This window comes from Ostrea edulis, chromosome 2 (assembly GCF_947568905.1).
Source record: "Ostrea edulis chromosome 2, xbOstEdul1.1, whole genome shotgun sequence".
NCBI classification, from domain to species: Eukaryota; Metazoa; Mollusca; class Bivalvia; order Ostreida; family Ostreidae; genus Ostrea; species Ostrea edulis.
In genome coordinates, this window is record NC_079165.1 from 83,885,975 (window position 1) to 83,898,015 (window position 12,041).

The 12,041-nt window shown below is 35.1% G+C and overlaps 1 protein-coding gene across 2 annotated transcripts in view; it reads right to left on the reverse strand.

Moving 5' to 3' along the window:
• LOC125682303 (uncharacterized) overlaps window positions 1-12,041 on the reverse strand; it is a 39,855-nt gene that overhangs the window by 12,175 nt on the left and 15,639 nt on the right. For both annotated transcript variants that reach the window (XM_056155216.1, XM_048922784.2), the window contains exons 6-13: window positions 11,329-11,413; window positions 11,066-11,143; window positions 10,039-10,184; window positions 9,593-9,639; window positions 6,019-6,124; window positions 4,866-5,030; window positions 1,611-1,755; window positions 785-904 (exon numbers count right to left, since the gene is read on the reverse strand). In XM_056155216.1, coding sequence (XP_056011191.1) covers window positions 785-904; window positions 1,611-1,755; window positions 4,866-5,030; window positions 6,019-6,124; window positions 9,593-9,639; window positions 10,039-10,184; window positions 11,066-11,143; window positions 11,329-11,413 — 892 coding nt within the window. The remainder of the gene's footprint in view (window positions 1-784; window positions 905-1,610; window positions 1,756-4,865; window positions 5,031-6,018; window positions 6,125-9,592; window positions 9,640-10,038; window positions 10,185-11,065; window positions 11,144-11,328; window positions 11,414-12,041) is intronic.

Consider the following 12,041-nt stretch of genomic DNA (forward strand, 5'->3'; position numbering starts at 1 on the left):
AACTGGCCAGGGGTAAAAAAAAAATGCACAACTTTGATATAAAGCCCTACATACATATTATTACTTCACACTCAGTTCTAGTGCTTCACATTGAAGAATAAAGACAATTTGTACAGTCTGAAATTGCTACTGCAGTTTCTTTCATCATTCCCAAGACCTGCATTCGGATCTCTGATTACCTCCACCATGACCCATGAATTTCACAATTCTAATAGAGGTAGGTCTCCATGCTCAATAGATCTATATTGAGATGCTTAAACATGAAACATTTCATGTATTTTCACTCCCGTCAATCCACAATAGCCCTACCCTTGGGTCATGAATTTCACTAGTTTGGTTTAGGCCTTTTTGCTATAATTAACTCAATGATGCACCTATTGTTAGTTTCTTTAATGTTCAGGAATAAAGAGAAGATATTCAAAACATTAACGTGTATAATCCTGCCCTAGAGCCTGAACCAAGTCTGATCCAATGAGTGAGGGATCATGAATTAAGCCATAATATATATGTCATATATAATAATACAACAAGTAAATGTTATGCCAAATGCTCAGGAATGAGATTGTATTATCTTTAGAGGTGTCCAAAAAGGACAGGACAGAGACCACAAAATCCTTTGTTCCCCTAGTCCAAAAGATGTTCCACTGCAATTTTGAGAAAATTTGACAATGTTAAAAATATTCAAATTAACTTCCATTGATGGAAGATGCACAATGACAGGTGGACATGAATAGCAATAGGTCACATGAATGATTCAGGTGAACTAAATAAAGTTTATACATACTTTCCTTGAGCCACATGTTGTATAATCTAGTGGCACGACCAGGTCACAAGAGTTGCCAGTATCGGGGTTGAAACACCACAGACCAGTGCAGATGGATGAAAAATCGCCATTAAAATTGTTCTGTGGAGTGTAAAACAGCATTTAAATCATTGAGACTAGATATACTACTATATTCTCAGCAAAATGAAAGGTGTATGCTGTATAAGATATTAATCTTAAATTTTTGCGAGTGTGAATGTCCCTGTATATAAAAATGAGTTTAACTTCCTTTTATAAATTAATAACCTTGCTTATAAGGAATGAATTGCTAATCTTGACACTCACAGTAAAATATTTTAAAACTGCTTGCATTTTTCATGTTATAATTATTACAAACTAGTCTAGAAAAATGAATTTGAATTCAGATTACGCATGACATATAAATAGTTACATCATACAAAAGTTCACTATTACTGTAGTGATACATAATACAATGTTATATTATATCAGACAGTTATCAATGATACACATTTCGACTCGTGTTATTTTTGCTTTTTAATTTTGCAGATGGTGTCGCCCTGTTTAAAATTTGACCAAACATAGTTATATTCAAAGAAAGATAGGAGAGAAAAAAGTTTTGCCCCGTCTTAAATTCACCCACTGACAACGATGGTGAAAGGGACGAAAATAAAATAGGGGCGAATATATCTCCCTGTATACCGCGCATCAAAAATACACATCTCCATGTTATACATTTGTACTGCACCAGGGAATCAATAGATGGGATTTTGAGAAATAAGTTTTCAAGGAATGGATTTCACTTTCACATGAGGTGATAAATTCTTACTAAACAAGCGTATGAATTTGGACTCTTCATGGCGTACACACATTGATCATGGACGGAGAATTGCTGCCCTATCTGCCTGCTAATATAACTTGCCAGACTACCCCCTGTCCCGGTGTAGTCAATTCTCTTCAGACAGTTATTACTTCTGTTTGTAAAAGTAAAGCATAGCTGTAGTAAAAATTACAGTGATTTTGTTGTACAATTCATATCATTTATCTGACCAAAATTATAGCCATATAGATAAATTCTTATGAAAAGATATGGTATGATATCAAACTCTTTATTTCAAAGGTGAGCCAAATTAATATAAACTCAAATAATTGAAGATATCTTTAATCATTTGAAGATATCATTAATTCATTTGATGCAAGCAACAATTCAATTAAAGATCGATCTCTTCAAATAATTAATAACATCTTCTGAATCAATTCTGAATTATTGTGCACATTAATTGAATTGATGATCGCTATGACTGAATTGTTGCTTGCTTCAAATGAATTCACGATTATCAAAAACTGAATTGATGCACATTCTATACACTTAAATTGAAAAGAGCATTACTTCATTTAATGCACACATCCATTCAGATAATGCTCAGAGTAATTGAATTATTGCTCTTTTCAATTGAATTAATGATGATAATTCAATTGATGCTCGCAATAATTCTTCTAGAGAGAGTAACTATATAATCATGGAGATGTCTTCTGTACTGTTTCATATTTTCCCGAAATTTTAATATCCTCTTATCCGGAATTTGTCACACATTTACGATTTTTGTTTTTAGTATGTTTTCAACACTTCTCTAGCACAGAATTTGGAAAATCCATTTTAGTGTTTACTTTTACTCAAGTTTTGCTATGTTTGGGCATCTACCGTGTAAGTTTTTTCTTTATATTATATATATTTTAAAGTTAATTGTCTACATAGTTTATTTGTGGGGTTTTGCTCAAGTGTTCAATTTCTGTATAGAATTTTTCAAGCTTGAAACACATTGTTTACATACAAGACATTTGGCGCGCTGTGTATATATACTAGTGGAAAAAAGAAACTGTGCATTATAAAATTTAGTATAATTTTTCTATATTTAATGTTTATATTTATAAAATCTATAAAAAAAAAAATCGATAAAGGTGGTGTTTTTTAACAATATCGGATAGTGCCCAACTCAGATGCACGGACTTTTTCATGGTTAGTGAACACATGTTGTTTAATGAAGTGTTCGTACGCACGAGTTTTACTGGCCAATACTGTTTAGAGTAAGAAGTGTAAAAGCTTTGTTTGGACACTATTCGTTAAGGAAAGCACTTTAGTTTTGACAAAATTTTACCCTTCTGCCAAGCCACGACTCAGCGAAAACCAACGTAATCGTGCTGTTGGGATGCTTCAAGCTGGAATGGTACAAAATATCGTAGCAAGACACTTTGGAGTTCATCCGAACACCATCCAGTCATTATGGAGACGTTTCCAACAATCTGGTAACATTCGGGATCGACCACGATCTGGACGTCCTCGTTTGACATCGCGTCGACAGGACAACCTCATTAAACTTGTGCACCTGAGAAATCGTTTCCAGACAGCAAGTTTGACTGCTCGTAGCATTCCTGACTTCAACCAATCAGTCCAAGAACTGTGCATACTCGTCTGCGCGAGCACAACATCAGACCAAGAAGTCCAGCGGTGAGCCCAATACTGCTTCAACGTCATCGTATCGCTAGACTAGCGTGGTGCAGACGACATCTGCGATTCAGAATACAGGACTGGACCAATATTCTGTTCACTGATGAATCCAGATTTCATTTGGATAGCAGTGACAGCCTTTGTAGAGTGTATCGTCGCATTGGGGGGGTACCAGGACGCTTGTGTTGTGCAACGTCGACAATTCGGTGGAGGTAGCGTTATGGTGTGGGGTGGAATAACAGCACGTGGAAGGACCCCTCTACAAATTATCATTGGAAATCTCACCGGCATACGTTATCGAGACGAAATTATTCAGCGCCATGTGATACCCTTCATACAGAGACAGCAAAATCACATCACTCTGCAGCAAGACAATGCAAGGCCACATGTTGCACGTGTAGTCAGGGATTTTTTTGTTCACCAAGAATGTCGATGTCTAGCCATGGCCAGCTGTTTCCCCTGATTTATTGCCGATCAAGCACGTCTGGGATGAAATGGAACGACGTCTACACCGTTTACCAAATCAGCCAGTGATATTGGCTGATTTAGGCCAGGCTCTAACCAACATCTGGAACAACATCCCTCAAGCATTTCTGAACACTTTAGTGGCATCAGTGAGGCGCAGTTGTCAAGCATGTGTGAATGCAAATGGTGGTCACACGCGTTATTAACTTTGTTCATTCAAGTTCGAATACCAGTGTCTTTCGAGTGTGCTGAAATTGACGTTATTCGACGTTAACATTAATGGGTTATGATATGTTGTAATGAATACATTTGTAAACAAACAGTATTACAAAAAATAAAATTTTTACGATGTTATTTTTTAGTATTTTTTCACATATTAAATAATGCACTGTTTCTTTTTTCCGCCAGTATAGTAATATTGTCTTGCTTTAAAGTCTATGCTATATGTAATTATAGTGTATTTGATTATATATTGAATTATACATGTAATTGCATATATTTATCAATTGAAGCCTATTCATTCATAAGTAAGAATGATATGTTTGAGCAAAAGAACTTTTAAATATATATTTATTTAAATTAAATATCATATGTGTGTAGATGTGCTCTGAATAGTTCGTAATTGGCCGTGTTGTTTTTCACAGCCTTTTACAGTGAAATTCTAGAATAAACCGTTAAACCTCTACTCAGTCTTCGCATCTATTCAATTATAGCGCACAATAATTAGATTGATGATATCTTAAAATTATTGAAGATATCTTAAATTATTGAGTTTATGTTAATTTGGCGTTCCATATTTAGGTACTGCTGTATGATATTAATATCAAATACTTTTATGAACTGTTGTATATGATATTGATATCATACTCTTTTATGAACTGTTGGATATGATATTAAATCATATCCAACTCTTTTATGATCTGTTGTATATAATGATATCAAACTCTTTTATGTACTAGCTGTTCTATATGATAATAATGTCAAACTCTTTTATGTACTGTTTCTCCTTACGTACCTTTCCATCATCATAGATGAATAAATTATATATATCTATACCGTTATTTGAACATGTTATTTATTCATCGTTATATTCATTGATGTTTATTCACTTACGAATCTATACTGGTTAGAAGGGCATTAATTTCCTGCACGGAGCAAGTAGAAAACAGCCAGGGGTGTGTAGTCTTGCCTCCACTGACAGCGGTACTAACCGCCTCCATGATGTAATAGTCTCTCAGGTTACAGCTGTTTTCAGTGCCGTCGTGTTTGGCCCCCAGACTGAGAAAACAAGACACGGTAAATAATTAGCAATGTGTGTGTATAGTCCAACACCACAAGAGATACAGCTCGGTTGTGATATTTGGATTGACACCTATACTGAGATATGGTTTGGCTCCAGTATTTGGAATGACAACTACATATGTACTGCAACTATGTCTATACATTCGTCCAAATAGAAAACAGCTGGGCTGAATCTTGATAACATTACATTGTAATCTATCAGCTTCATTTAGAGATGCTTGAAGTTTAAAGAATCACATACAGTAGATTGATTGTATATTGTTTAATGTCCCTCTCGAGAATTTTTCACTCATATGGAGACGTCACTAATACCGGCGAAGGGCTTCAAGTCTAGGCTTATGCTCGGCGCCTATGACGATTGAACAGTGAGGGTTCTTTAGTGTGCCACACCTACTGTGACACCGGACACCCGTTTTCAAGGTCATCTCCGAGCACCCGTGACATTCACACCTGATGCCGAGCATTTGGTGATGGAACTGTCATTATCTGTTATAACGACTTGGGTCTGTCGCGGCCGGGATTTGAACACCGGCCTTCCGCATACAGGGCGAACACTCTACCTCTAGACCACCACGGCGGTTCACACACATACAATTGAACTTCGGTATCTCAAACACCAATACTTTTTAAAAATACCATGGATATGTCGAAGTGATTTGGAAGTCTCAACCACTTAGGTATTTTACCCTCAATACCAGTATCTCGAATCCTCAGAGTTTTTCTTGGTCACATCGAGTTCGAGATAACAAGAATTGACAATCGTCTACATCATGTCCTAGATTGGTTTTTTTTTTGTAACCTCAAGCACCTGTAGCTTTACATCATATATACTAGCTGGCATATCATTTTTCCCGTCTACAAGATGTAATGAATATCTAGAAGAACATAGCATTTCTCACCTGTGAGCAAGTTATTTCTCACCTTATCCCATTTATTTCTCACCTGTATCCCATTTATTTCTCACCTGTGTCCCAATTCATGTGCTGCGACCGTATGGGATATGAAGTTAAAATTTTCCTCTACAATTGACTGGCTTCTTGATTTGCATATCAGTCCTTGGAAAGCATATCCTTCAATAAAACAAGAGTCCCTATATAATAACCTGAGTTACATGAAACAATTCTTCAAAGCTTCCCAGATTCAGTTCTTTTAAATGTGCAAGAGTTAAAAGTATTTTTGATAACGTACTGTAGTTTGAATTTATGACAGCTACTTCCTGAAGCAAAAGTAACTTAGTCCAGGGATAATGAATTACACAATTTTTTTTAGTACTATTTATATTCAACTATCACATTTTATATCAAATTAATAAATTACATATTCATCTACATACATATACATATCTGTACACATCTCCATACTATTAGTTACACAGTTAGTTAGTGACCTGATACGGAAAATTACATGGTGTGAAAAGAAAACCCGTATCGGGCGAGGCGAAGCCTCGCCCGATACGGGTTTTCTTTTCACACCATGTATTTTTCCGTATCAGGTCACTAACTGACTGTGTAACGAATTTATCACGTCGAAGACCTCTAACTGTATATGTGGGGGTCTATATCATACAACTTAGTCAAATGTCTTTCCTTTTGAAACGGCTGCAAGTCGAACCCGACGATAAATAAAATTACTCGTCCAATACGGATTTTACTCGCATGATACGGTTTTTTTCACGGCGTCATGTGACCAAGATCTGACCAATCAGATTTCAACAATTTTGTCTGAGGCGTGATAAATATACATACATGTATATATATATATATACATACATATATACACCAACACACACATAGAAGATATGTACACGCGTTAATGTGAAAGTCGTTTTAAATATAAGAAGAAATTAAAGAAGAGAGGAGAGAAAGTTAAATAAATGAAAAAATACATCATAATAATATAAATGGGACACATGTTGATGGGGGGAGGGGGGGGGGGTAGTAAGCAAAATAGTTTCCTAATAAAAATATTAATGAATACATATATTATAACATATCACATATATATTGCCAGTTGTTTTTAAACTCTGTATGTTTACATTGTTTTAACAATAAAAAAATTCAATCATTATTCTTTCTTCAATAATTGCTTTTAGAGCCCTTGTATTTAGCACAGGGTGGCTTTTGTACTTACTTGAAAATATATAATTCTTAATTTTCAAATTATCAAATTTTGTATTTTATAAGCATTCTTGTTCTTATATTTACCAAATAATATTGTTGTTGTGTCAAAAGATAAGGATATTCTAAAGAGTAAACTTGTATAAAAGCCACTCTTCAATATCACTCCAAATCTCCTTTACTAAATAACACTCAGCAAATAGATGTTCAATTGATTCGATTTCATTATTGCAGAAACATGTTGGGGATGAATTCCACAAGTTTGGTAGAAGTCTTTGTGTTCTTTATAAATATACAAATATGAGACCACAAAAACCGAGTACCGGGGCATGTCACAGCAGGTGTGACACGATAAAGATCCCTCCCTGCTCAAAGACCGTAAGTATCGAGCAAAGGCCGAAAAAATTTCATTGGCATTGGTGACATCCCCGTGTGAGTGAAAAATTCTCAAGAGGGATGTTAAGCAATATACAATCAATCACATGGTATTTTACGTCTAACGCACAGAAGTAAGGGGGATGATTTTTACTACAAACAAAATGTATCATCATCATTTACCTATAGGCCATAGAGCCTTAAACTCTGTCACGGGTGTAGAGAATTTCACAAGTTTCTACCTACATTGTATTTAAATCTACTATAGAGTCTTAAACTCTGTCACGGGTGTAGAGAATTTCACAAGTTTCTACCTATTTAAATCTACTATAGAGCCTTAAACTCTGTCACGGGTGTAGAGAATTTCACAAGTTTCTACCAACATTATATTTAAATCTACTATAGAGCCTTAAACTCTGTCACGGGTGTAGAGAATTTCCCAAGTTTCTACCTATTTAAATCTACTATAGAGCCTTAAACTGTCACTGGTGTAGAGTCTACCTATCTAAATATACCATAGAGCCTTAAACTCTGTCACGGGTGTAGAAAATTTCACAAGTTTCGAGGAGGACATAGCCATGTATACATTTCTTCACACTGCACAGAAATAAAACAACAATTTTCATTTTTTTTTAAAGATTAAGGCTAATAGGAGTTATGAGATTGATCACTGTTCGTTATCTTCACCTTTCATGCAATTTCACAAACCAGAAGGTCTTGAGTTCGAGTCCCTCTTGTGTCATGACTGCATCCAACCTAAGATGTATTTACTAGGTAGTGACTGATCCTTCGCCAAACGATCGGCATTCATGGGTCTTTCGGATATGACCTTAAAACTGTTGTCCTGTATTCCGGCAGGCGTTGACATGTTTTAATAAGAACCCTCAGTGCAATGGTTGTAAGCGCTAAGTATAGGTCTAAATTTGTGGTACTTCACCTACAGTTGGTGACATCTCAATATGAGTGAAAAACTCTCAACGGGATGTCAAACAAACAAACAAAATTATAGATCCATTTGGGTCCTGCTTTAAAGCCTGAACCCCTGACTCGAGCTCAGGGATAGAAAATTCACAATTTTAGCGAATAGGCACATGTTTTTTATGACCATGTCTACATGAATATTTCTTCGCAAGAAACACCACTGATGAAAACGCTATTTAAATATCAAATGTATTATCAAGTCTCTTAGAGATACCCAATCTGGGCCCCACCCTAAAGCCTGGCCCCCAGCTCAGATGTTGTAAATATCGCACTTGTGGTAAAAGGGTCCATTCTCCTAAGATAACCAACCATATATAGTTTATCTTCAAGCTGTGCAGGAATAATGAAACAATGCATTTTCACTATATAAACCATAAAACCCTGTCCTAGCAAAAGAAATCAGGCGGGACCATGAATTTCACAATTTTGGCAGAGGTATCCTTAATCATCATAATTATACACAAAGTCTGTCTACTAGATTAATGTCCATGAGTATAGATTTGTAAATACTGCATTATTTTTAAGGTTTTAACACCACCTGTCAAGACCCAGGAGTGCATGCATCAAGAATGACCACTAAATTCAAAAATTTAGTTCCCTTACCTCAAAGATATTCCATACCAAATTTGGCCAAGTACTTTCAGAGAATATTGAAGATTCTTAAAGAAATGATGCATTTTCACTATACATGTAATAGTTCTTACCATAAGACCCAACACTAGCACCAAGGGGTAACAAATTTCAAAATGTTTGGTAAAAGTTTCTCGTCTTATCATTACTACGTACTCCGTTTCATTGTTTGAAGTTCAGCCAAAGATGTTCCACCTCACATTGGGAGAAACTTGGCCATATACTTTCAGGAAAAAATTAATAATATATATTCAAATTGTTGACAGACCACGATGGACGGCTACCAATCGCAATGGGTCACCTGAGCAATTCCGGTGAGAGTCACCTAAATAAATCATGTGAACTAAAATTGTACAAACAATACTACTGTGTATCAGTATCATTCTTATAGAATGTTCACAACCCATCAAGTAAAGTAATTTTTGAAATCCATACCTGCTATATCATTGTTGAGGGTACCTAAACCTTTTATGAGGTTGTGCCTGTAAATAAATAAAAAGTACATGTATATATGCTGCTGCTGCATAGTGTCCATTTTCTATAACTAACATCATTATGGTAATGTTCAATTAAAGTTGCAAAGCTTATGTATTTCAATGCTGAAAATCGTAACTATTGGTTTTCTAGTAATGTTTGTCTGCATAGTTTAAATTCTTTAGATGCTTCAAGTAGACACTCTAAATAATACTAAAGATTATACTCTCAATAATATAACCAGGATTACAACTTCCGCTCATGCAGATTTAGCTTAAACGTTGAATACATTTCATGCTTCATTCCCAAATTTTAAAACCCACAATTTTGTACGCCTTTGTAACACAGTATATTCCAAATATCTAACAATCTATGTGGCCAGCCGAATTAGCTCACGTAATTCTTACTCTGTAAAAGCCATGGCGTGGTCGTGTTTAGGTAGTATATTCTTGTTGGTGTCTACCCAGTTACTGAAGGCATTAAGGGCCTGGTCCGCGTCCAGTCTTCTGTCAGACTGGACATAATTGGATGACCATGGTGATTGTGAAGAGTTCTACAATGTCAAAAATAAGTAGCGCTATACATGTATATGCCATCTAAGTCTGGATGTAACATATCATGGTCAGATTTGTTAGTACATCAATTAGCATAAGCAGTTTTGTTTGTATATGTACATCAGTTACCTGAAGGTTGGATTTGTTGGTATGTTAATTACCGAAATTGGATTTGTTGATATGTAAATTAATGCAGGGACGGATTTCTTGATATGTTAATCCATTACCAGGGACGGATTTCTTGATATGTTAATTCATTACCAGGGACGGATTTCTTGATATATTAATTACCATGGACAAATGTTTTGGCATACATAAATTAACAGGGACGGATTTGTTGGCATATGTAAATTAACAGGGACGGATTTGTTTATATGCTAATTACCAGGAGTGGATTTGTTGGCATATGTTCATTAACAGGGACGGGTTTCTCAATATGTTAATTCATTACCAGGGACGGTTGATATGTAAATTAATGCAGGATGGATTTGTTGGCATATGTAAATTAACAGGGACGGATTTGTTAATATGCTAATTACTAGGGACGGATTTGTTGTCATATGTTAACAGGGACGGATTTGTTGATATGTAAATGAACAGGGATGGATTTGTTGAAATATCTCAATGAAAAGGATTGGACTTCATAGTAAATTAATTACCTGGGTAAGATTTGTAGTCTTAATAATTAAGATACCTCCACAAATCTTACCCAGGTAATTAATTTACTAGTAATTTTACTAGTCATTAATTAATACATTAATTTCCAGGGTCTGAACTTTTAGGTATGTTAATTGCATTAAACCTTTTTTTGTAATTGACTTTTTTGGCTCTTTTATTTTATAGATCTAAAATTAGATTACACTAGTGGTACTCTTTATACCTTTGCTATGTAAACCCCCACGTAAACAATCCTGATTTCATAAGATGCTGCATTTATACTCCGATACCGAACGTCCATCTGAAATATATAATATACATAGTCTTTGGTGCACATCTATAATTACTCTCATCATGCGACGTTTTTAAAAATAAAAACATCACATTAATAATGGAGACGCGTATATATAGTACGGTACACCAAGATTTGCCACTCTGTCTTAGAACTGCATTGTACAACAATCCGACATTGATTGAAATCCCTACCCCATTAACAGTGAATGCAGTAAACGTCTTCAAGTAGTTTTCCACTTCGCTTTCACTAGCAGTAGATCCAAGAAAGTTTTGCCAGCTGTAAAATTGTATAGAAAACATCCATAAATTTCTTTATCCCAAATCAAAGTATGAAAAATAAAGATTCATTAATACTGTAATTTTCTTAAAGTCATTTCTGAAACAACTTTAATAAATAGAAAAAATCACAAAAGTACACACTAATGCAATCTGATTAAAACTACACTGTAGCGATCTAAGTGAGCGGATCTCAGGATCTGGTTTTAATCAGATTGACACTAATGATCAATGGAGTAGTCTGTCACTGTACATACTATTTATATACAGTGTAGTTTGTCACTGTACACTGTGCATACTCTTTATATACAGAGTAGTCTGTCACTGTACATACTATTTATATACAGAGTAGTCTGTCACTGTACATTGTACACACTATTTATATACAGAGTAGTATGTCACTGTACACTGGACATACTATTTATATACAGAGTAGTCTGTCACTGTATATACTATTTATATACAGTGTAGTTTGTCACTGTACATTGTACATACTCTTTATATACAGAGTAGTCTGTCACTGTACATACTATTTATATACAGAGTAGTCTGTCACTGTACATTGTACACACTATTTATATACAGAGTAGTCTGTCACTGTACACTGTACATACTATTTATATACAGAG